The sequence below is a fragment of the Mobula birostris genome, chromosome 3 (assembly GCF_030028105.1).
Source record: "Mobula birostris isolate sMobBir1 chromosome 3, sMobBir1.hap1, whole genome shotgun sequence".
In the NCBI taxonomy this organism is placed as follows: Eukaryota; Metazoa; Chordata; class Chondrichthyes; order Myliobatiformes; family Myliobatidae; genus Mobula; species Mobula birostris.
The window spans coordinates 207,876,348-207,904,047 of NC_092372.1; the positions used below are offsets into that span (position 1 = coordinate 207,876,348).

The 27,700-nt window shown below is 40.3% G+C and overlaps 1 protein-coding gene across 5 annotated transcripts in view; it reads right to left on the reverse strand.

The window, feature by feature from the left end:
• The window catches only part of dnajb6b (DnaJ heat shock protein family (Hsp40) member B6b), a 116,107-nt gene that overhangs the window by 20,373 nt on the left and 68,034 nt on the right, over positions 1-27,700 (reverse strand). For all 5 annotated transcript variants that reach the window (XM_072254034.1, XM_072254035.1, XM_072254033.1 and 2 more), the window contains 2 exons: positions 8,776-8,979; positions 4,724-4,813 (listed from right to left, as the gene is read on the reverse strand). In XM_072254034.1, the coding sequence (XP_072110135.1) occupies positions 4,731-4,813; positions 8,776-8,979 (287 nt within the window). In that variant the 3' untranslated portion in view covers positions 4,724-4,730. The remainder of the gene's footprint in view (positions 1-4,723; positions 4,814-8,775; positions 8,980-27,700) is intronic.

Here is a 27,700-nt window from a genome sequence, read left to right on the forward strand (position 1 = left end):
ATGTTTAGCATATAAAAATGGCATGTAACATTGGGTCAGGAGGCCTCTTCTTCCAAAAGGGTCTCAATATGATGCCTACTGCTTGTTTTTGTTGAATAAAACACTTCTGTAGCCATTTGCTTCAGTGTCTCTCCGGTGACTTTGTTCACATTACAAGTATCAAAGGCTAATTCAAAGAGATTCAAAAATGACAAAAATATCCTATTGCTTCCTACTATAGAGGCCTCCCATGTAAAAGACTACATGTTTTCAATGACTGCATAGTGGCATCTACTAAGCAGGTATAAAGTATCTCTTAATAAGTATTATTATAATCTTTGAAGTTAGTACTTCTGTCGTTATTGGTGTTGACCACCAGAAGGGCACAAATATGGTAGACATCTGAAGAGTAAAAGTAGGCCTGCAGTCTGCAGATGAGACAACCACAGCCTGGTTGTTTTACACTTGCAGAAATAATACCCATTATTGGTGTGATTTCAGCGTGCCACAGTGCTGACATTGCTGAGGAACTTGCCTGGGCTGGGGTTGGAAATGAGCTGAAGGACAGGCCGTCTCCCGGGTTATAGTTGCCCATAATATTATTACATTCCAAAGTCCAACATATTTAGTACATATGTTCATTCCTATGAATGGCAGAATTTTCTCTCTCTCTCTCTCTCTCTCCCACACACACACGCACACACTTCCTCCTCATGGTACTTGCTCTCTCTTATCAGTCTTAAGTGTTTTTGATGCCATTCATTCCAATTCTGTGGAGGTATGGTTAACATATCAAGTGATCTTTATGTATTTCTTGACTTACCACCCAGGTCATGCCTTGTTCTCATTGTTACTGTCAGGAAGGAGGTACAGAAGCCTGAAGGCACACACTCAAAAGTGATTCAGGAACAGCTTTTTCCCCTCTGCAATCTGATTTCTAAATGGACATTGAACCCAGGAACACTACCTCACTATTTTTTAATTTCTATTTTTGCACTACTTATTTAATTTAACTACTTAATATATACTCTTACCGTAATTCACATTTTTTCTATTATTATGCATTGCATTGTATTGCTGCTGCAAACACAACAAATTTCACAACATATGCGAGTGATATTAAACCTGATTCTGATTATGTATAAAATGGACTAACCAATGTCTGTGAAAGCGGAACCCATTCATTACCCGGGGCAACCTATATCCCTTGCAGGTTCAATTGGTGTTTCCAATAATACAACATAAATCTAGTTTTCTTATTCTATTTGGTGCACAAGCCTTAGCCAATGATTACACTGAAATATTAAGTAGTCCCTGCATTGCCTGCAGCAATACTAGATGCCAAGGATGAATAAACATTGCGTCTCTAGGTCACTGTGGCTCAAATAAACAGAATTAAATTTAATTATGTTACCTATTATTAGGAAATCTGATAAACAAGGTCTGCCAGTGTGACTTCAAAAGAAAATACTACTCCAAAATCAATGGAATAAATATTGTCATAATTTGACAAGAAGTATATACAACAAAATCTTTACTTCTAAACCAGTTAGTTTTCATCAGGACAATAATAACATAGTATTTGCCACACTGACATTTCCTAGCCAAACAATCCAAAGGACGACAAAAGGGAGACAGTATTTATTCTTGCCAAAAGAACAAATATGAATGTCTGCTTTAAGTATCTATGAATATTGAGTTCGGGAACCTCAGGTTCCACACCAGCAGGTTTTACCCTTCAACCATCAGGCTTCTAAACCAGCGTAGATAACGTCACTCACCACAACACTGAACTGATTCTACAACCTATGGACTTATTTTCAAGAACTATACAACTCATGTTCTCTTTATTATTTATTTGCTTATTTTTTTATCATCATCATTATTATTTGTTTTTTTTGTATTTGCACATTCGTTGTTTGTCAGTCTTTGGGTGCAGTTTTTCATTGATTCTATTGTATCTCTGTGTTCTGTGAATGCCTGCAGGGAAGTGAGTCTCAGCACAGCATATACTGACATGTATGTAGTTTGATAATACATTCACCTTGAACTTTGAACTTTGCAGAGCCTCTAATAGTGGCCAACAAAATGTACAGGTAGACATTTTGCAGTAAAATACAGCAGGAGGTTAGTTAGACTGTTACTATCTGCCTGGTTATCAGAGAACGTCTGTCACATTGAGAGAAAGCTGCAATGGCACAGAGAAATATTTGCAATTTTAATTGTGCAAACTCCTTTAGGATGCAGTTGCCGTGTCACTGCCAAAGCTTGCAATTAAAACTGGTATGAACTGGCAAAAGAACTGATTCCATTCTGAAACTAAAATCTAATAACATTAAGATTTCAGCTAATAAAATAATGAAACAAGTAGGGCAGAAAGACTAAAAGATGTGTTGGGTCCCTAGGCAGGATCATTAATGGATTATATATGGCTAATCATTTGATTAACCCAAGAGATATACAGTGGTCTACAGTAAGAGGGATAAACTCTAACAGTCCAATCATACAAGACTTTGTTAAAAATTATTTTTTTAACAGTTTGTCTTTCATTAGACAGCTTTAAAGACTATTAAAAGAATGCACAAAGACCTTTTAAAAACATGTGCTAACCAGTACGTTATCAGAGAATATTAAACACTTAGTTATGAAATTCTGCAGCACGTCACAATATTGAAAGACCTGATGCTGCAATCTTGGCTTAGTATTCGAATATCCATATGTAACTGAGAGAACAGCTGCTTTCAGTTCTGCACCTGTGAATGGGAAATGAATGACACATGCCTGATGGGTACTGTAGAGAGCAACACTTTCTATTGAAATTGGTTTTTGGGTTTTCTGGAGTATCACTCACTAAGTTGCATATATATGATCTTCTGAACTGTCCTTTAAGAGTTACACAGATGTATAAAGTTACAGCAGAAACATTTTTGTGATGTACTTCCAAACTATTTATTAATTCAATCAGATCATGGATTTACGTATATAGGTCACATACTTTTCCTTTTCCCAAAAGTTTTGCCCGTGATCCTTTCATGAAGGCAGTGATAAGCACTCTCCCTCCTCGTATCTTAATCCCTCTTAGAAGTGAGTATCCCTTATAGGGTTTAAGATCCTGGTGTTAAAAGATGGTTGAATATGAAGAAATGAACAAACTTGCATTTGTATAGCACCTTCCATAACTTAGGATATCCCGGAGAACTTCAGATTCTCTGAATAATTTTTAAGTATAGTTACCGTTACATTGTAGAAAATGTGGTGGAAGATGGCATGGTCTCATGATCTGCAATGCAATCGTTTAATGACGTACTGTACATATACCATCCGAAGTACCGAGGACATCTCCAGACTGCAAAATTATGCTGAGATCTTCCATGTAAATTGAGAGGCAGACAAACAGCACATCCAAAAAATGGCATTTCTGACAGAACGGCACACCCTCAGCTCTGCCTCCGAACTGTGCTAAAATTCACGCTGTAGGACTTGAACCCACATCATGGTGAATCAGAAACAAAATAGAGGACAGAGCCAACATATAAATGCGAGAAATTAATCTATTTACATCTGATTCCCTCTCACCACCATCTCAATCCCAGTGAACAAACAGCTGCCAACAATTAAAAGCCTGACTGAATTTTCTATATAAACGTGCTTGGATGGTTTGAATGTTTTAGTGTTCAGCAACTGGAATTTGCTCAGGAAATGGAGGATTGATCTGTGCTAAGAAAAAGAAATTATTTAACCTAATTTCATGTTGTCAGTTACAGGAAGTTTCTTTCCACATAGCACCAATATGGAAAAAATATACTTTCTTAAATCTGCTTATTGAACCACGTTCTCTTCTACCCTTAATACAACATCATGTCACCTCATCAATGGAACAACTTGGAAGAATGTCTATATATGTAATGGAGGGAAAACAAGGAACTATCCATTTGCTCATATGGTTTTCTGAGTTACCTCCAAATCCCATCATGTTGAAACTTGTCTAAATCCAAGCAATACCAAATCTCAGTCCAATCCATAACCCGCCCTTAAAAACAAGGTCTCAGATGTTAAAATAGCATTCAAATCTCTCCAGAACATTTTTTCTCTTTATCCTTGGAACCTCCATCAACCTCGCCCTTCCACCCACTGCGCAGCCCCTGTCCTTCTCACCTCTATAACAAATTCTCACTCTATGGAAGCCCTCTGCCAATCCATGCCATCATCCTGCTATAATTCATGTTTCCTTTGTTTAACCACACATCTTTACTTGACTAACACGTACAAAGTACTGGAGGACCTCAGCAGGTCAGGCAGCGCCTACAGAGGGGGATGAACAGTCATCATTTCGGGCTGAGACCCTTCTTCAGGACTTTACACGACTTCCTGCAATGCTTCAAGTGCCTTCCAGGGATGGGAGTGCTGTGTAAGTGCAAATTATTTTTTTCTCCAAGGAGAAAAAGGAATATTATGAAATAAAAACTACTGCAAAGTGGCTTGCTTGAACCTTAACCAAGACACGTGATTACAAGATTAGAATGGAAATTCTATGACCTGGTGTTACCAGCTGGAGGTACCAGATCACAGAAACAATCCTTAAATCCTGAATATATTTTATTTGTGTAGACATTATTTTTAGATAGCATAACAAAAACCCCAACAAAAACAGAAAAAAACACTCATGCTCTGTGTTACGGTAAAGTTATATTAATTAATAGGAAAAATAACTATTCTGGTGGATACCAGATATCACCCACTGCACCTTAGAACTAATGCTTCACTTTTGTTGACCGCTTCTTCTTCAACTCTTCCTTGTGTCGTTGCTTCCTTCTCTTCCCTCCTTCTCTTTGGCCTGTGAAACACAACATCATTTCATTAACCTGTCTGTCAAAGACTTTAAAATTATATTACATAGTAGTGCAGTTTACCAGAAAAAGGGCGCAGACATTCAGAAGTCTCTTCTGCAACTGGGTCACTTGTTAATTTTAAATCAGAGGCCGGTTGTCTTATGTTAAGTGTTATGGAAAATGGAGTTAGGTCACTGATCACCTAAGGTATGACTGAATGATAGGACAGGCTCGCGCTGTAAAATGGCCTTACTCACGTAACTACAACTACTATGCAACTTGGCCAAATTGTAAGTGACCAATAGAAACGATAAGTTACATAAAGTATAAAACATAGAGCATTTGGTTCCTTGTTCTTAACCTAAAACCTGAATATATTTTATTTGTGTAGACATTAACAGCCGTTTAACCCAAGGTGGGGAAAAACTCAGGCAACATCAGTGGTGACAAGAACAGAATTACCAGTTCAGGTCATCTTTTCATCAGAATTCAGAAAAGCTAGAGATTTTAAAACACAGTGGATTCCAGTTAATTGGAACACACCAGGACCAGTACATTTTGAACCAATTAAATGGTTGCCCCAATTATCCGAAGTTTCATAGAAATAGTTAAAAAGGTATAAAAAAGACAAACAACTATTTAACTGGGTACCAAATTACAAATACAAAACAAATTAGACTACCACTAATACAACTACAATACTATAAAACTGGGTAGTAGTTGATAATGGCTATTGATGGAGGAATTCAGCGAGTGTTCTTCTGATGGACTGTAAAGGCAAAAATCAGATCAGACACCTAGTGCAGAAAATGAACTGCCTTCATACAATTCTTTCGATGATTGCATCCTCCAAATCTTCATTTTTGTTGCAATATTCAAGATGATTGTAATAATCTTCAAATTCTTTGCAGTTCCAAACTTGCTGAAGTAATGAAATTGTTTAATTTTCACTCCCAGCCATCTCTGATATCTCCAAGCCTCAATGTTTGAAACCACAGTGCGCAAAACAGTTCTGAATTTGTCTTACTGCTTATTTTCCGCCAACTATCAGTGAGAAAAATCGCTGCTTTTTGAGCAGAAACACACGCTACTGACACTATTTAAAAACTGTGGCTCTAAGCACAATGTGCTGTCTACAGCCCACAAGTGCACGCCACTGAAACTGTTGAACAACTATAACCTGTCCCAATTAAGCAGCATAGTGTCCCAAATAAACAAAGGGAATCCCGGCTATTTTCTCAATTAGTTTTTGTTCTGTAGAGTGTCCCAAGTAAGCAGCTGCCCTGACTAACTGATGGCCCAGTTAACCGGAATCCACTGTACCTTTAAACTGCAGTGAAAATAGGAAGGTTACACAGATCAAAGGGGAAGGTGCATGAGAGCAGAAACCAGGAGAAATGTAATAACATAGGAAGTGAGGGTGCCAGCTGAATTGGCTAGCAAGTAACAAACTGCATTTCTGAGGAAAGTATAAGCAGGATAAAACTGAACTTATCAGCGGACTGCGGGGAGGGGGGTGGAGGAGGGAGGTGGTAGGAATGGCGGGGAGAGAGAAAAATAGAGATAACAAACCTGAATTAGATAAACAACAGGAATTCTGCAGAAGCTGGAAATTCAAGAAACACACATCAAAGTTGCTGGTGAACGCAGCAGGCCAGGCAGCATCTCTAGGAAGAGGTACAGTCGACGTTTCAGGCCGAGACCCTTCATCAGGACTAGTCAGGCAGCATCTCTTCCTAGAGATGCTGCCTGGCCTGCTGCATTCACCAGCAACTTTGATGTGTGTTGCCTGAATTAGATAAAAACTGGACTGAGTTATAAAAATATAAAACCATAAGAATTAAGCCATTCAGCCCAAGGAGACTGTTCCGCCATTTGATCGTGTGTGATGTATTTTGCCTCCCAACCTCATTTCCCCACATGAGTTACACAGATTCACCACCCTCTCGCTAAAGAAATTCATCCCCATCTCTGTTCTAAGGGAACATCCTTGTATTCTGAGGCTGTGCGCACTGGTCCTAGACTATCCCACTATAGGAAACTTCCACTCCATGTCAATCTTACTGTGCAAGTTTAGAGCTGAACAATTTGAAGCCAGCCTCTACAGTTGTAGAGAGATGGGTTTACAGCTCAAAGGCTGGGACTGCCTAATCCTAGTGCAATATCCAGAAGTAAGCTTGACATTGTTCTACAGTACACAGTTAAATTAGCCACATGAAATAGGCATTCAAGGGTATATTCAAACACACATGTGCATGCACTCTTCTCCAAAGGACCCTCCGATGTTTTGTTTTCCTTAGCTAAAGAAAACCTCTGGCCTTCTCTTATTTCACAGATTCACTGGTCCTGTGGGACAACGATAAATTTTAGAATCACAGATTGCATGGGTTTGAATTTCCCACTGAAGCAGGAAGCTAATTTGAAAATTGCAAAGAAAATTGTAAATTTAGAAGTAATCCTCAATCATGATATAAAAATCACCTTTTAATCAGCTTTTTACCTCAATTCTCAGAGCACAGCAAACCTACTTACCAACAGATCTTCCAAAGAGTATCACTTCACATCTTTCCCGATTCAACACCATCTGCCACTAATCTGCTCAGATTTGCATCCTGTCTATATCCCGCTGTAACCTGCAACAACTTCTACTATCCACAACATCTCCAACTTTTGTATCATCTGCAAACCTACTAACCCACCTTTAGACTTCCTCATTATATAAACAAATCACCAAGAATAGGATTCCTGCAGAACACCACTAGTCACTGACTTCCAGAGAGAATACGTTCCACATGGTCAGCATATCCATCCAACTTCCTTATAGTCAGCATTATGATGACTTTAGAATGGAAACAAGAATCAGGAAAACTACAACAGTTCCAAAGCACAATTAAATAGAACCTTAGGAGAGATTGGCCAAAGGCTCGGCCTAAGAGTCCGGGTCGGATTCAGAAGCCTCAGATCTCGGGGCTCTGGAGATGGGCGGATCGAGGGTCGATGTCACAACAGGAGACCCATGTGTCGGGTTATCTACAACTGCGTGTTTGGAGACCCGAGATCTTTGCGATCTTCAGGCACAGAGCTTGAAAAAAGCAACGTAACAGACTTTTAACATCATAAGCCAGCCAGTTGTTTGTTATGTCTCCCTGTTTGCTGGGAAAATGGAGACACCTCTTCCTCCCTTATTAGGGAGAGAGAGAACCTGTGGTGTGTCGAATACCGGGTGAAACGCAAAGTCTTTGGGGTAACTGCAAGTCTGTGTCTTTGCTGTTGCTTTGCTCACACTTGAGTGCTGGGTGGCGGTGCTGATGCATTTTTTTGCCAGTTGGGGCAGGAGGGATTGTTGCTTGCTGCTGCTTATGCATGGGAGGGAGGGGAGCTGGGGGGTGCTTTGGGGTTCTAACATTTAACTGTCGTTCATTCTCTGGGCCACTCCTCTGTTTTTGTGGATGGTTGTGAAGAAAAAGCATTTCAGGCTGTACATTGTATACATTTCTCTGACATTAAATTGCACCTTTGAACCTTCGGTATCATTTTTCAGAAATGTGATCATAAATCAAATAAAAATTGTAGAACATAGCACAAAAGACCATTTTCTTTGAACATCTATGCTAACTTTTACATTTCAAAGGCACTTCAGAATCTATACTACAGATTTCTCCAAGCCTAGTGTATTTCTTTCCACACCAGCACTTACCACACCACATTTAGATATTTAAAGGGAAGAGTCTCTTTACTCAGAGTTCAGAAATAATAATCTTTTGAGCTTAAATTAGTACTGTTTCTAGAACTGATGGTCTTGTTTGATAATGAGTGCTCTGAGCTTACCAGAAAGAGCAAGGTCAGAACTAAGCTGGCAGAGAAGATGGATAGTGAACAACTGTGGTTGAGTTTGTCTTGAGCACTGCTCTTCCATTTTGGATACAGCCCAATGCTTTTCTCTCTCATCTCTTATCTTGTGTCCTACCTGCTATGTTGGAACTGTCCACTTCACTGGTGGCCATTGTTGCTGAGCCGACATCATCATCATCTGCAATATGATACTGGTAGTCATGTTTTGAGTAGGACGTGGAATGCTGGCGTGAAGAGTTGGTGTGAGACAAATGACTTGGTAAGGCCTGCTGCCCTCGCTTTCTGAGCTCCAATGCTAAGGCATGTTGATCTTCAACTCCTAAAAGAGAACGCACAGCACAAATTCATCAATGCAATTTCACCAATGTAGAATTCTCAAGCACTTTCTGAAACAAAAAGTCACATTGCATTTCTCACTTGACTTTACACCTGAGTCAAAATGTTAAGGCACGCATTTGATTCAAAGATGACTATAAAATCGAGGTTGATAGTTCAGTGCAATACCGTGGCAGGAGCAAAGTTTCAGATGAGAAATTAAATTTAAGTGGCTTTCTCATGTGGATCCAAAAGGTCCTGTGGCATTATTCCAGGAAGAGAAATTCTTGCAGGGTCCTGCAATATTTATTTCACAACCAACATCACAAATAATGAAATCTTTTGGATATTATCTCATTGGATCTTGCTGTATACAAACTGAATGTTACATTTTCCACGGTACAACAAAATTCATAGATTATCATTGACTGCAAAGTTTATTTGAAATATCCTTGTATCATTAAAGGAGGTACATACTGTAATGTCTCCTTGATATTGGTGCTGCATTTGTTTGATATAATTTCCAGCCTGGTCAGCACAGTGCATTAAATCTTCCATCAATTGCTTATTTTATAATTCAGTTTAAAGAGGAGACAGACACTGTACTAATTCCACTTTGTATTTCCACAATGAGTGCAATATACTGCATATATTAATCAAAGTTCACAGTAAGTTTATGTATGTCACAATATACTACTCTGAGATTCATTTTCTTACAGGCATTCACAATAGAACCCAGTAGAACGAGGGAGAACAGAGGGAGAGGGAGAAGCGTAAGTCCCATACATCAGTATCGCAATGGAATAAAGGGAACTACAAAGGCATGAGAGAGGAGCTTGCCCAGGTGCATTGGAGATGATGGCAGAGCAGAAGTGGCTGATGTCTCTGGGAATAGTTCACAAGGCGCAGGATATATATGTCCCACAGAGGAAAAAGTTCTCAAATGGCAGGGGTAGGAAACTATGGCTGTCAAGGGAAGTCAAGGACTCCAAAAAAGCTAAGGAAAGGGCATATAAGGTAGCAAAAGGTGAGTGAGAAGTTGAATGATTGGGAAGCTTTCAAAATCCAACAAAAGACAACTAAAAAAGCTACATGAAGGGAAAAGATGAAACATGAGGACAAACTAGCCAATAATGTAAAGCAGAATTCGAAAAGTTTTTCAGTTACATAAAGAATAAAAGGGAGGTGAGAGTTAATATTAGACCATTGGAAAATGATGCTGGTGAGGTATTAATGAGGGACAAAGAAATGGCAGATGAACTTAATGGGTACTTTGCATCAGTTTTCACTGTGGAAGACGCTAGCAGTGTGCCAGAGATCCATGAGTGTCAGGGAACAGGAGTCAGTGCCATTGCTACCACAAAGGAAAAAGTGCTGGGCAAACTGAAAGGTCTTAAGGTGGATAGATCATCTGGACCAGATGGACTACATCCCAGAGTCCTGAGAGAGATTGCTGAAGAAATAACGGATGCATTGGTCATAATCTTTCAAGAATCACTTGATTCTGGAATAGTCCCAGAGGACTGGAAGAGTCACTCCACTCTTTAAGAAAGGAGGAAGGCAAAAGAAAGGAAATTGCAGGGCAGTTAGCCTAACCTCAATGGTTGGGAAAGTGTTGGACTCTATTATTAAAAATGAGGTACTTGGAGACTAATAATATAATAAGTCAAAGACATCATGGTTTCTGTAAAGGGAAATCTTGCCTGACAAATCTGTTGGAGTTCTTCAAGGAAGTAACAAGCAGGGTGGACAAAGGAAAGGCAGTGGATGTCATTTACTTGGATTTTCAGAAGACATTTGATAAGATGCCACAGATGAGGCTGCTTAACAAGATAAAATCCTACGGCGTTACAGGAAATATACTGACATGGATAGAGGAATGGCTGACAGGCAGGAGGCAGTGAGTGGGAATAAAGGGGGCCTTTTCTGGTTGGCTGCCAATGACTAATGGTTTTCCTCAGGAGTCAGTATTGGGACCGCTGCTTTTCACATTGTTTGTCAATGATTTGGATAATGGAATTGATGGCTTTGTGGCAAAGTTTGTGGATGATATGAAGCTAGGTGAAGGGGTAGGTAGTGTTGAGGAAGTAATGTGATTGCAGCTTAGACAAGTTGGAAGAATGGGCAAAAAAAAGCGGCAGATGGAGTACAGTGTTGGGAAATGTATGATAATACAGTTTGGTAAAAGGAACCATAGTGTGGACTATTATCTAAATGGGGAGAAGGTTCAAACATCAGAGGTGCAGAGGGACTTAGGAGTCCTCGTGTGAGACTCTCAGAAGGTTAATAACATAGGCTGAGTCTGTGGTAAAGAAGGCAAATGCAATGTTGGCATTTATTTCAAGGGGAATGGAACATAAAAGCAAGGAGATAATGCTGAGGCTTTATAAGGCACTAGTCAAGCCACACTTGGGAGTATTGTCAACAGTTGTAGGCCCCATATCTCTGAAAGTATGTGTTGTCATTGGAGAGAGTCCAGAGGAGGTTCACGAGGATGATTCTGGGAATGAAGCGGTAACATATGAGGAGCATTTGCCAGCTTTGGGCCTGTACTGCTGGAATTTAGAAGGATCTCATTGAAACCTACTGAATGTTGAAAGGACTAGATAAGGTGGATATGGAGAGGATGTTTCCTATGGTGGGGGCATCCAGAACTGGAGGGCACAGCCTCAAAACTGAGGTGTGATCTTTTAGAACAAAGGTAAGGAGGAATTTTTTTAGCCAGTGAGTGGTGAATCTGTGGAATGCTCTGCCACAGACTGCAGTGGAGGCCAAGTCTGTGGGTATATTTAAAGCAGAAGCTGATAGTTTCCTGATTGGTCAGGGCATCAAAGGCAGGTGTATGGGATTGAGTGGGATCCAGGATCAGCCATGATGGAATGGTGGAGCAGACTTGATGGGCCAAATGGCCTAATTCTGCTCCAATATCTTATGGTCTAACAACTAAACACAAAGACGAACAGCTAATGTGCAAAGACAAACTGCAGATACAGTCAGATACGAGGAAATCTGCAGATGCTGGAAATTCAAGCAACACACACAAAAAGTGCTGGTGAACGCAGCGGGCCAGGCAGCATCTATAGGAAGAGGTACAGTCGACATTTCGGGCCAAGACCCTTCGTCAGGACTAACTGAAAGAAGAGATAGTACAGTTGGATAGACAAGTAGATAACTAAATAAACAGACAAATAAAGAAGTAAAATGACATGAGTTGTGGAGTGCTTGAAAGTGAGTCCATGGGTTGTGGAATCAGTTCAGTTTATATCACTAATTGTCCTGATATACTTTCTGAATTTCATTTTAATTATTGAGGAACGTGAAGCATAGCCATAGGTTAATGTACATTCAGCAAAATAAATAAATATATAAATACACACGCTACCTAAGACTTACTCTTTGTATTTTTCAGAAATCATAGGTGCTACTTGATATTAATCAAACGGAAATCTTAAATGATTTGGATCTTAGAATCACAAGCACAATGGCTAAAGTCACAGATAGTAGAAAACTAAAAAATGTGATAACTTTCTGTTCTTACTTCTCCTCCCCTTTGCTCTGTATCAAATACTAGAAGGTGAGACTGGCAAGGTTTAAAGGGGACGTGGGGCATTTATTTTTGGTAAAACAGAGTTGTGGATGTCTCGAGCACCCTGATGGGGATGGCAGTGGAACAGATACAAAAGTGGCATTGAAGAGGTTTTTTGATAGGCACGAAGTTCAAAGTACATTTGTTATCAAAGTACGTATACATTATACAACCTTGAGATTCGTCTCCTTGTAGGCTGCCACAAAGCAAAGAAACCCAAGAGAACCCATTTAAAAAAGACCATCAAACACCTAATGCGCTGAAACCATGAAGTAGGCAAAAAGCAAGCAAGTAGCTTTCAGAACTGAAGTTCACAAAAGAAGGCAGAGGGTGGTGGTGGAGGGAGTACATTCAGATTGGAGGATTGTGACTAGTGGTGTCCCACAAGGATCTATTCTGGGACCTCCACTTTTTGTGATTTTTATTAACGACCTGGATGTGGGGGTAGAAGGGTGGGTTGGCAAGTTTGCAGATGACACAAAGGTTGGTGGTGTTGTAGATAGTGTAGAGGATTGTCGAAGATTGCAGAGAGACATTGATAGGATGCAGAAATGGGCTGAGAAGTGGCAGATGGAGTTCAACCCGGAGAAGTGTGAGGTGGTACACTTTGGAAGGACAAACTACAAAGTAAGTGGCAGGATACCTGGTAGTGTGGAGGAGCAGAGAGATCTGGGGGTACATGTCCACAGATCCCTGAAAGTTGCCTCACAGGTAGATAGAGTAGCTAAGAAAGCTTATGGGGGTTAGCTTTCATAAGTCGAAGGATATTGTTTAAGAGTCGCGAAGTAATGATGCAGTTCTATAAAACTCTGGTTAGGCCACACTTGGAGTACTGTGTCCAGTTCTAGTTGCCTCACTATAAGAAGGATGTGGAAGCATTGGAAAGGGTGCAGAGGAGATCTACCAGGATGCTGCCTGGTTTAGAGGGTATGGATTATGATCAGAAATTAAGGGAGATAGGGCTTTACGCTTTGGAGAGAAGGAGGATGAGACATGATAGAAGTATACAAGATATTGAGAGGAATAGATAGAGTGGATAGCTAGCGCCTCTTCCCCAGGGCACCACTGCTCAGTACAGGAGGACATAATTTAAGGTAAGGGGTGGGAAGTTTAAGGGGGATATTAGAGGAAAGTTTTTTACTCAGAGAGTGGTGGGTGCATGGAATGCACTGCCTGAGTCAGTGGTGGAGGCAGATACACTAGTAAAATTTAAGAGACTAATAGACAGGGGTATGGAGGAATTTAAGGTGGGAGGTTATATGGAAGGCAGGGTTTGATGGTCGGCACAACATTGTGGGCCGAAGGGCCTGTACTGTGCTGTACCATTCTATGTTCTATGCTCTATGTTCTAACGTCCACAGACACAAAGCCACAGACCTTCAGTTCTGCGCTGAGCTGAGTAAACGTCATAGAGCAGCCAGCTAAACCAGCTATTCCTCGCCTCGGCCCCTGACATCCTGACCTTTTCAATCTGACCTAGCATTAACTCACTGTCCAAACATTGTGCTCTGTCACTTCGATAAACTCTGAGGCCTGGACTCCACCACCTCAATCTGGCCTGTGCCCAATCTTTCCAATTTGGCCCCATGCTTAAATCAATCAATCCTTGGGTCTTTCCCATTGCCTCACCTCGCCACTGTCCTGCCACATCGAATCACCTCCAAGTCCAAAGGGAGGTTACAGGCTATTGTTTGCAGTAATTATTTAACAGAAAAAGTATGATTAATAAAGCATTTAGTTGTTTTCTTTGTTTCACTGGCCACCTGCAAATAGTTGCTGAGCTTCAGCAGCGTAATCTTAAACCATTAGTTTTTATACAGGCAATGGAGAGTAATGGATCATGTGCAGGTAGAAGGGATCACTTTGACTTGTCACCATGCTTGGCACAGACATTGGCTGCTGTGCTTTTCTGTTTTATCTCACAACTTGTTTTAGCCAATCAGTTGTGAAGCAAAGTCATTGACCTATTTCATATTGGCCCAATGAGTATTTTCAGGATGCTCTGTTTTATTACATGAGATCATGCCTTGCCTTGTACAGTATGTAACCTTGAATAACATTGTCCATGGAAAATCTATCAATAGCAGTTTTGAAAGTTGCAGTCTCAGGCTTAGCTTTTTTTTCTAGGAAAGAGTTCCAGAACTGGGCACAAAAATCCTCACAAAAACAGGACTAATATTTCAGATTATATCTCTGGTGACCTGAACAAAGGCCACTGACCTGAATGTCAGCTGTTTCTCTGTCCCCAGATAGTGCCCGGCTTGCAGAGCATTCCAATATATTTTTGTTTTTCTTTTACATAATATTTCCAACTTTACTGATAACACAAAACTAAGTGAGAATGTGAGTCAGAGTCAAATGGGAAAAGTTGTAGGAGAAATAAATTGTACTTGGGAATAATGCAGGTAGGTGGCAGAAGAAATTCAATGAAGAGAAATTAAACAGGATTCACATAGGGATGAAAAATCCAGGAATATGTAAGATGCAAGCAAATGCACACAGAGAATGAAAAATCTGGAAAGTTTGATTGCTTTTGGGAAATTAAAGTGAGAAGATAAAATAATGAAACCGGTTTATTTTGTCAGAGCTAAAAAAAGGTAGCTGTACTTGAAACTAAGAAATTAAAAATTATTTCAATGAGCAAGTGTTATATTTATAAAACACTCTAAGACCAGGGCATAGAAACCAACTATGCTAATTCATTTAAATGTAAATTAGACAGCACTTTTCAAAAGGATTTATTCTTGGATCCAGCTTATGATGTATCATGCTTGCAAGGTACAAATTATTTTGGACTCAAGATCCAAAAGGTTATGCACTTGGAGTTTTTCTTGTTTTGTGCATGTGTCTGTTGTAAACTAATTGATAAAACTTGATTCCTTTCAAAAATCAATATAGTCAATGTTATTTCTACCTGTATGATTGACTCCTCCATCACCTCTAAAACCCACTCTTCTCACGCCACTAGGCAATACCTGCCCTTTAACCTCTTCCCTTCTGACCACTAATTCACTAAGGCAAACCAATTCACTTGCACGCCTGTCAAAGTAGTGTACTGTGTCCATTGCTCAGAATGAGTATCCTCTACTTTGGAGAAAGCAATTATAGATTGGGTGACCATTTTGAAGAACACCTTCATTCTGACTGCAGGAGAACCCAGAGATCACAGCTACCTATCTCATTAATTCTGTAACCTACTCCTCCTCCAAACTTCTCAGTCTTTAGCTGGTTATACTGTTCCAGTGAAACCCAACATTGGCTCCAACACAAGCAATGCATCTTATGGCTTGGCAAACAACAGCCCACGTGACAATAATAAAGTCAGCAAATTCAGATAACTTGCCTTCTCAGTTAGTATCATATTTGGCCAGTTCTTTTTCAGGTTATCAATCAACAGTATTAACACTCTTTATCTCCGCACAGTTATTTCCTAACCTGTTGACTATGTGCGGCATTTTCTGTATGTTTCTGATTTTGAGTAGCTACACTGCTTGATTTCTCCTGTACATCTTTTTAACTCAGCACTTATTTTCTTTCTCTTCCTTTGTTTTCATTTGTTTCCTTTGATTACATCTCCACCAAGCAGTTCAACTGCATGTAACAAGGCATCACCACGTGTACAATTAATTCTCTCTTGGTCTCTACTCTATATTTTTCTGCTGCATCAGATCCACAGTAACAATCATTTTGTTCTTCTTGACACTTGTGTACTGAATAATGATGATAAACAATCTTGAATCTTGAAACTATAACAGTCATTCCTTCTGTCAAAGAATTGCCCCATCTTTGAAGTCCTTAGCTATCAACAACCTAGACCTCAAAAATTTCCTTCCCAATGACTCCCTATCCTTTTTTATATTGTTTTGCTCATCTAGTCCAGAATCTCTGTGTGTGGTTTATCCTTACCCATGAAGGAGCTACATAAACATTATTTGGTACATGGTAGTGTTTTTCTAGAATGTCTGCTTCCTTTATGTACACTGTTTGCTAGACAACTATCACTAGACACTTGCTAGATTCTAGCAACTAGTTACAAGAAGAAAATGCACAGCAAATAAAAACTAGTTTTTTGATGGAAGATTTATGTATTTATTAATTTAGCAGTAACAGCATGGAGTAGGCCCTTCTGGCCTTTTGAGCCCTGCTGCCTCAGCAACCCCTGACAACGCTAATTAACCTTAACCTAATCTTGGGGCAATTTAGATTATGGGGACTCTCAGTCCTCGTTTATTGTCATTTAGAAATGCATGCATTAAAAAATGATACAATGTTCCTCCAGTATGATATCACAGAAACACATGACAGACCAAGACTAAAACTGACAAAAACCACATAATTATAACATATAGTTACAACAGTGCAAAGCAATACCGTAATTTGAGAAAGAGCAGACCATGGGCATGGTAAAAAAAAAGTCTCAAAGTCCCGATAGCCCCAACATCTCACGCAGACGGTACAAGGGAGAAACTCTCCCTGCCATGAGCTTCCGGCACCGCAAACTTGCAGATGCAGCACTCTGGAAGCACCCGACCACAGTCTGACTTTGGGTCCGTCCGAAAACTTCGAGCCTCTGACTAGCCCTCCGACACCAAGCACCGAGCACCATCTCTGCCGAGCGCTTCGACCCCGCCCCGGCCGCCAAGCAACAGGCATAGCCGAGGATTCAGGGCCTTCCCCTCTGGAGATTTTGGATCACACAGTTACAGCAGCAGCAAAACAGGCATTTCAGAAGTTTCACCAGATGTTCCTCCGTGCTCTCACATCTGCCTCCATCAAATCAGAATTGTGCACGGCCTCCTACTTGACAGATAACAGATATTCATCACCGGAGAGGCCGTGCGCGCTGTGTCGCGTCGCCATCCTCTCCTCCTCCTCAATGATCAATTAACCTACCTAGTACAGTCTTTGGACTGTGGGAGGAAACTGGAGCACCCAGAAAAAGCTCTTGCATTCCACGGCGAGGACACACAGAGACTTCTTACAGACAGTGCCAGAATTGAATTCTGAACTCTGACACCCCAAGCTGTAATAGCGTCACACAACTGTGGTGCCCACATGACAATTTACAGTATGAAATTCACACCACCTCTCGCCTCTATTGCAACATTTTTCTTTCACTTATTACTGTTGCCAAAATCTTCTTGACAGAAATATAGTTCTGCTGCATGGACTTTTTAGGACTTCACATTATTAACAGAAGTAATACCACTGAAGAACTAAATCAGTGGGCTAATTAGATTATTAAAAGTAATCTATGTGGTTCCCTAATACATCGAGCAGGTAAGGTGAACAATATACATCACAGAACATAGAACAGTTCAGCACAGTACAGCCCTTTGGCCCATAATGTTGTGCAGAACTTTTGACCTACTCTAAGATAAATCTAATCCTTCTCTCCCCTATGACTCTCTATTTTTCTTTCATCCATGTGCCTATTTAAGAGTGCCCCAAATGCCTGTATGTATATGATCAGGAAGGTTCAATCCTTGTACCTGGATAACTGATCAGTTCAGAACACTATTATCAGCCATGATAAACAAAGAAAATAAATGCTGCAATGCTTGCAGCAAGTCAGACAGCTTCTGTGCGAAGTAAAAATGAGTTAACATTTCATGTCAATGACCCTACATCAAAACAAACTATTATTGACCTCAGGTTGGAAACAAAGGATTACCAGTAGCTCATTTTGTTACTTAAATCAATGCCGTCTTTCACTTAGATTGTGGCTCGCCTAGTATTTAAAATTATTTATCCACCTACTTTGACTCTGTAAACCACAATACCCTTGCCACACTAAGTCAATTAATCTTAATGAGCAAGAAGAACAACTGTTCCTGATCCGACTCCAGCAATCCACATTAGAAATATTTGTTATGCAGACGAGCACAGAGAACGTTAATGATGGTTGAGGTAGGGGACGAGGATGAAGACAAGGTCAGGGTCAATTGGGATGCCCATTACACAAGGCTGTGGGTCAAGCATAACCTAATGACCATCTGCGGAAGTTAAAAGGTGGTCTCTACATTCATATACTGCAGAAATTCAGCCTCTTTAAGAGGGAAAGAAAATAATTTGTTTGAAGGTTTTACAACACAATAAAATGGAAATCCAAAACTATCGAACCTACTGGGAGAGTTGTTCCTATTAACTTGCTATCTTACCTATCAATATAACAAGGATGCAGAAAAGCTTTTAAAACCAAGTATCTGCACTGAGAAACAACAATTAAATCCTAATTCTACACTTTAGGGAAACTGATGCTTATTTTAAGAAATCATCAGGCTGAACTTTGCTCTCATTAAATACAGAAAGATAATTTCTAAGTGTTTCAAGTACTTTGTAACTGATGCATTGGATGAATATTACACATGATAATGAATACATGTTGCTCTGGTGTCTAGAAAATATATGCAAATAAGATATGAAATTGTCAGATATACTATTAAATAGGATTGACTAGATTATGAATAAAATCCCACACAACCTTTGCATAGCAATGTACCACTAATTAACCTTAGAGGCATAGCTTTAACTTGAAAGGCAGCATACTAATGAGATACAATTTCATATTGCTCAAAATTTTCAAGACAAGTAATAATTCAGTTGTCTATTAAAATTGCACTTGCATTCTTAGCAAAACAATAGCAACTTATCTTATGTCATATGACATTTAAATTAAAATATAGAGCACACAGAGATTATAACGGCAATTTTGCATTTTCTGAAAGGTGAGGGAGGACTATTATAAACACAAATAATTATTTTGGAGCTGTTCCAATCAAGTTTCCAATGAAACACAGGGAAGGCACATTCATACATTTCAGATTTAATCTATAATGGAACCTAACAATTAGAACTTAATTACTTTGATGAGCTTTGTTGTAATTCATGTCATTTATTCATGGGCCCTTTTTGCATCCGGACACTGCATATTTTACATGTACTAATATATCACATTAAGCTAGCTGCTGCGAATTTTGTAGATTTTTATTGATTGAAAAATTTTCTATATTTTTTTCAAAAGGACCCTTTTCTCTCCTGGAGGCAATGGTTCCTGTTTGGAAACTAGCCCATGGGTGACAGGAACCATCAATATTATCCCACTTTACAAGGGTAAGCCCATGAAGTTGGTTACCTACCACTTGGCCATAGAAAAGGTGACAAATGTAGGTATTTTATTAATCTTAATCCCTCTTCGGCCTTTGATAGGTTTACCCATACAATCATTCTCCTGGCCACTAATGTTGTCTCTATGTGGTCAATCAATATTTTGAAGTTTTTAAAACTAGATTAGGTGGACGTTCTCTGTTGATACAGTAAGCTGGATTCATAGCATCAGCCAATGATATTTGTAAAGGCTAAATTTGTTAAATATTTAGGGTTTCCATTTTGCCTGTAAATGTAATGGAGTACAATGTTAATAAATCACAGTAAGTGCTGACAACATTTTCTCCCTAAGTGGTCTATGAAAGGGTGCTCGGTATTTACAGCTACAGTTATTCCAGCATGTATTGCAGCGAATGCCACACAGAGCAAACATTTCCTTAGCAACCGCCCAGCCACCAATTGAAATGAGATCAAAATTAACCAGTTAAAATAGTTCCTGCAGTTGCCGTCATGATAAGGCCACAGGAAATGATTAATTTACTAATATGATACCACTGCCGGTCTTTCCCAGGTTACACCAGGATTTCTCCATTTTTCTTCTTCTGCTTGGTACTGCGCAAGCACTGCCGGACGGCTGTTATAACGCGCAGCCGGTGAGAACGGTGTGGGAGTTAAATTGCAAAGTAAGCTTTTTTGACTAGATCCCCTAACTCGATTTGATTGCGTCTATCTTTAAAAATATTAATGTCAGAAATACTGCGCAGCAGAAGATTCCACTCTCTTGTTGATCTTGGGCAGAGGGAGTACTGGTAGCAAATCTTATTGAATGAAGGAGTTTCCAATATGTGAGATCCAGTTTGAGAACTGCTCAAAACCTAAACAGTTTAGCAAGTTGGAAATGCAGCCAATCAGCAATATGGTTAAATAAAGCACAAGCCAACCAAGGGTTACATGCAGTTGAACTGGGGTGTTTCACTGAACTACTCAGATATAGCTGCTAACTGAGCTCTCACATGGCAGAAGATGACAGCAGCCCCGCAATCATTGGTACACCCATCCTGTCGGTGTCCCAAATGCATAATAGGCCATTCATAACCTGGAGACAATTTGTTCCTGTCATATCATCTTAAGCAGAGGTATTTGCCGTCCAGTTTTGTTTTATTTTTAAATCTTCTTCGTGTTCCTCATGATAATTCATTCATTATTGCGTTATGTGCCGTGTCATATGACATAGGCAATCATGGCCTTTCCATGACCATGATTGTCTTTGGCAAATTTTTCCACCGAAGTGGTTTGCCATTGCCTTCTTCTGGGCAGTGCCCTTACAAGATGTGTGACCCCGGACATTATCAATACTCTTCAGAGATTGTCTGCGTGGTGTTAAGTGGCTGAATAACCAGGATTTGTTATATGCACCAGTTGCTCATACAAACATCCACCACCTGCTCCGTGGCTTCACGTGACTCTGATCGGGAGGCTAAGCGGAGGGAAGTAGCACCTAACACCTCCTTTGGTAGAGCTGTTTCTCTACCCCGCCACCCAAACATATTTACATATGTAAAAGAAAGATGCTTGGGAATTGAAACCATTAACAGTTTTAGTGAATAAAAACATGCTACTTATTTTGGCCTCAGATTCAGGAGAAGGAATCGGACATCAGGTATGATAAATATTCAGTAGATTGATCCAAGTCAAAGCACGGAGGTAACTTAAATGGAAAGCACTTCTTGTTTCGGTTTGCTTGGTGCTCAAGTAATGTAGAAAATTTTCTATATCAAGCAGATATTTTCACTGAGCAGATCTTGTGTCTGTTATAACTGGCAATTTGAAACGTCCTATCGAGGAGGGTAAGCGATTAGCAATCGATTCACTTCACCTTCTCATGGCTATTTCAATTGTCTAATAGTCTCTTAAACGCAGGTCATAGCTAATTAAGAGGATTAGTGCTTCTCACTTCCAAATGGCTGCCTCTTTTATGGATGATTATTCTTAAATGGTAGATTGAAAGCTGCAAAACAGAGTGAAAACATAGAATGGTATGTCACAGGGACTTCGGCCCACAATGTCTGTGTTGACCATGATGCCAATCCAAACTAATCCCATCTGCCTGTACATGATCTATGCCCCTGCCTGTTCATGTGCTCAAAAAATGCTCCTTAAAGGTTGCCATCACAACTGCATCCACCATCTTTCCTGGCAGCATGTTCCAGGCATTCACCACTCTGTGTGTAAAAAAAAGTTGCCTCATTAACTTCCCCGCCTCATCTTAAATCTATGACTGACATATACATCGGCATTTATACCTTGGAAAAAGACCTTGACAATACCTTTGCCTTGGGACCCCTTCTTTAAAGAGAGGATCATGGATGGAAGACAAGCCAGCCTTTTGACGCAACCCGTTCAAACTAGTGTGTATGCACCAATCTTGGGCAACTGTTTACTTCCAAAACATCTTTCTTTCTTTTCCATCATTGAGCTATTCAGCCTCCTCTTAAGTGCATCTATATTACTTACTTTCACCATTTCCACTGGTAGCAAATCCCATATTCTCACCACTTTTTGGATGACGATTTCTGAATTCATTATTGGATCCCATAAGACCATAAGACATAGGAGCAGAATTAGGCCATTTGGCCATCGAGCCTGCTTCAATTTCCCACTCAACCCCATTCTCCTGCCTTCTCCCTGTGACCTTTCATGCCCTGACTAATCAAGAACCTATCAACTTCCACCTTAAATACACCCAAGGATCTGCCCTCCACAGCTGCCTGTGGCAATGAATTCCACAGATTCACCACCTTCTGGCTAAAGAAATTTCCCTTCATCTTCTTTCTAAATGGACGTCCCTCAATTCTGAGGCTGTGCTCTTTGGTCCTAGATTCCCCACCATAGGAAACTTACTCTCCAAATCCACTCTACCTAGGCCTTTCAACATTTGATAGGTTTCAGTGAGATCCCCCTTCATTCTTCTAAATTCCAGCGAGTAAAAGCCATCTATCACTCCTCATACGACAAGCCTTTCATTCCGGGAATCATTCTCGAGAACGTCCTCTGAACCCTCTCCAATGTCAGCACATCCTTTCTTAAATAAGGGGCCCAATACTGCTCGCAATACTCCAAGGTTCATTAATCATCATCCTGTCGATGGCCTTTAGTTATGCTCTTTCTCCCAAGAAGAAACATTTGCTCCATCAAAACCTAGCATAATTTTAAAGGCCTCGGTTAAGTATCCCTCAGCTTTTGGTTTGGTTCTCAAGAGGAAAGGATCCCACTCTGTACACCCTTACCACGTTTTTAAATTCTATCCCTACAGAGAGAAAAAAAAGTGTTTGTTTAGCTTTTTGTGCACCTGTTAACGTATACTCTATCCTTTAGTAATTAGTACAGTCAGTGTCCACTTCATTCAGGAGGTACCTAATGAAGTGGCTACAGAGTCCAAGTTCATGGTCGTGCTATAACCCCATCCACTTCAAGTTTCAACGTACTGTATTGTGTGTTCAGAAATACTTTTCTACACACCACTGTTGTATTGCGTGGTTAGTTGCATTACTGTCAGCTTGAACCAGTCTGGCCATTCTCCTCTCTCATTAACAAGGCATCTTTGCCCACAGTGCTGCCACTCAGTGGATTTTTTTTTTGTTTTTTTCATTTTTTTTGTACAAACTCTAAACCATTGTGTGTGTGAAATTCCCAGGAGATTAACAGTTTCTGAGATGCTCAAACCATCCCATCTGGCACTAACAATCATTCCATGGTCAAAGTCACTCAGGTCACAGTTCTTCCACATCCTGGTGTTTGATCTGAACAACAACTTAGCTTCTTGACCACGTCTGCATGCATTTGTCCATTGAGTTGCTGCCACTTGATATTTGCATTAGCAAGCAGGTGTACAGAGATGAGCTGAAGTTTATTGTCATTTAACCGTATACAAGCTGTCAAACGAGACAACATTTCTCCGGACCAGTGTGTAAAGCGTAGCATTTCACATTACACACATATAACCCACAATAACTTAGGAAAGTAAGAATTAAATTTACACATAGATAAACAAAGTAAAGTGCATAAATTACATATTGTAGGGTACAGTACAAATTACCCAGTGATACTTCGAATATGATGCGGCAGGGAATTCAGAAGGCTAATGGCCTGAGGGAAGAAGCTAACAGCAATAATCAGTCAGGTTATTTTGCATACTGGTTTGGCCAAACTCTAAAGATTCAGGTTCAGCTTCATTTATTTACTACATGGATATTGAAACACTGGGGGAAATGCATCATTTGTGTTAACGACCAACAAAACCTAAGGATGTTCTGGGGGCAGCCCTTAAGTGTTGGCACACATTCTGCAGCCAACATGTTTGCAGAAAACACAAGCACCAACAGCAGAAGAGCAACAAAACAACAGTAGCAAAACAAGCCCCTTACCTCCCTCAGACAGTCGTCCATCCCCGGGACAGACTATCCCCGGGTCTCCAGCCTCCAGGAGACTTACAAACTTGCAGACATTGGGCCTTCACTTTTCCCTGTGGACACACAGATTGCAGATCCAGAGATTGGATCAATGGTCCTTGATTTCCAAGCAACCTTTGAACTTCAGTCTTCACCATTGAGCTCACGACCCGCCAATGACAATGAATGAGGATCCTGGAAGAGGATCTCAAACTCCGGACTTGCCGATGATGGGACCCCGAACACTAGGCCTCAAACTCTGGATTCACATACCAGGGGGGTCACTGAGCCTTATGCCTTCTCCCCTCATGGAACTCCAATCTCAGAACCCACCAACGACTTGCTGACCTGGTGGGGGAGTGGGATGGATATCCACCAGCTCTTGTCCTCGCTGGTCTGCCACCCAAAGTTACAACCACAGATACCCTTCGCTACATCCTTGCATAGCACTGGCCTTCAAACGCAGAGTGTGGATCAGAGGCCTAGACTCTGGACCGACCATTAATTCTTTACACCCCTGTATCTAAACCTTAACCTGATCCCTAACTCCTCGCTCTGTCCCCAGAACCATCCCTACAAATGTACAGACCAGTGAGGAACAAGCTTGTAAAACATGCCTGATGTCCTTCATGCTTCCAGTATTTTCTGATTACATTGGAATGGTAGCTGACCTAACAAATGCACTGGAGATTATGGCTCGTGCATTTATACCGTGGTCATGTGCACAACTCTTAAAATAGAGCGAGATTACTAACTCATGAATACTGAAAACATATTCATTTAAGCAACACATTCACAAATTGTTTCTGAGTAACAGCAGTAAAACAAGAGAAGTTTATAAGCTCCAATAAAACAATCACCCAAGTGCTAATGGAAATGTAATAGCTCATGGATAAAAGACGACATCGTGAATACATAACCAAAGGCCCACTTATGCACTATGGTTGGTACTGATATATCAATGTGACGCTCTTCACACACATTTGGGACTCACAGGCTAAAAACCTTACTTGTCTAATTTTGATTCCTTGATGAGGTTTGTTCAGAAACACAATATTGGACAGACATAAAATTCTAATCATAAACTCAGAGGTTTCATATAATTCCTGCAGCCAGATACTTTTTACAAATGCCTTTTCATTACTGGAAATGAGATTGTCAGAAAAGCTTCAGTTATAACAGGGATGTACTTAACAAGGTCGAAACCTTGCAATTTCTAAACCAACAACTGCATTATATATGTTTGCCTGATTCCAACGCGGTTGCTGTGGTTGCCCTGAGAAAAGGCTTCTGTCAGTGTAAGTATGTAATTTTGCAGTCATCTGTGTTATTTGCTTTCTGAAGTTGCTTGAGCTCAAAGCTGTCTCAAATTAACCTTTCCATAGCAACATGAAACAAAATGCTATTGGGATGGGAGAAGTGCCAAGGTGAAGCAGGGAGGGGGGAGGTGGAACGGTTTCAGAGGAGGGAAGAAGAGGCAGAAATTATCCATTTCCAAGGAACCAGAGAGTGAAAGTTTATAGTAATAAGAAATATAAGCTAATAATTTGCAGATGACATGAGGATTGGTGGTGTGGGGGATAGTGTAGAAGGTTGTTGTAGCTTGCAATGGAACATTGATAGGATGCAGAGCTGGACTGAGATGTGGTAGGTGGCATTCACTCCAGAAAAGCGTGAAGTGATACACCTTGAATGGTCAAACTTGAAGGCAGAGTACAGGGTTAGTGTCCGGATTCTGAACAGTGCGGAGAAACAGAGGAATCTTGGGGTCCGTATCCATAGATCCCTCAAAGTTGCCACACAAGTTGATAGCGCGGTTAGTTGATATGGTGTGTTGGCTTTCATTAGTTGGGTGTACCAAGGTCAAGAGCCGAAGGGTAATGAAACAGTTCTATAAGAGCTCTAGTTAGACCACACTTGGGAGTATTGTGTTCGGTTGTGGTAGCCTCATTATAGGAAGGTGCAGAGAGGGTGCAGATGAGATTTATGAGGATGCTGCCTGGATTATGAGGATAGAGCTTTTCTCTTTGGAGTGAAGGAGAAAGAGGGGAGACTTGATAAAGGTGTATAAGATGTGAGGTTTTGATGAAGTGGACAGCCAGCAACTTTTTTCCAGGGAGGAAATGGCTAATACAAACGGGCATAATTTCAAGGTGATTGGAGGAAAAAAATCATAGGGTGGATGTCAGAGGTAGGGTTATAGCACAGAGTGGTAGATGTGTGGAATGCACTACTAGGGTGGTGGTATAGGCATATATAAATTAGAGACATTTAAGAGACACTTGGGTAGGCATACGGATGAAAGAAAAATGGAGGACTATGTGGGAGGGGAGCATTAGATTCATGATAAGACCATAAGACAAAGGAGCAGAAGTTGGCCATTCGGCCCCTCGAGTCTGTTCCGCCATTTTATCATGAGCTGATTCATTCTCCCATTTAGTCCCACTCCCCTGCCTTCTCACCATAACCCTTGATGCCCTGGCTACTCAGATACCTATCAATCTCTGCCGTATATATCTTTTACGTATATTTAAGGCAGAGGTTGACTGGTCAGGGCATGAAGAAGTATGGGGAGAAGGCAAGAGATTGGGGCTGAGAGGAAAAATGGATCAGCCACGATGAAATGGTGGAGCAGACTTGATGGGCCAAATGGTGTAAATCTGCTCCTATATCTTATGATCTTATGGAGATTAATGTTCAAATCCAGAAAACTTCCCAACAATCAGGAGGAATTGGCAATCCAATACAGGGGAACTCTGGGTTTCGGAAGACCGCGTTATGGAAATCCAACTTTTACCCATGTATTTCCATAAACTTCTGAAGAATGCTTTGAGATAGGAAAGTTAGTTGCAGAAATGCAAACATCATCTGGAGTTATGTAATGAGATAACAACTAGATAATTCAAAAGACAGCTGTTTACATATAACATCCCCACAGTACTCAGACACAATTGTCTTGAGGAACAAGACTGCCCTTTTTTTGCAGGAACCACCTAAGAAATTTACTTTGGAAACTGACAAAGCAATCTCCTTTATTGACACTTGGGACATGAATGAGCAGGAAAAGAGACAGATGGACATTATTTAGGTGGAAAAGATTAATTTAATTACTCATTCCATATTAGTTTAATTGGCTCAGCACAGCGTGGGCTGAAAGGTCTGTTCCTGTACTATACTGTTCTATGTTCTGTGACACTTGTACATTGAAAAATATAGCGTCCAATGATACCTTCATAGGGCCATTGAAACTAGCCACTGGATGTGGAACATTATGATTCTTTCAGAGGAAAATACAATAAGTAAATGTTCACATTCTCAACCCTCATTGTTTACAGGAAGAGAACCTTATGTAACCTGGGGATTGTGTGTATGTCAATCTTCAGGCTTGCCCAACTACCTTCCTTTCTAAAAAAAATTACCAACTCAGCCACAGACACTTCAAACTAGTAATAATGGTGGTCACTTTAAAATACACCCAAGATATCAAAAAAGGTCAATGATATCCACTTAAGAAGACTGCTTTATAGAACAAGCTTAGCAATTAAAGAATGGAGCTATTAGTTAAATGGGTTTCTGTAAAGTTT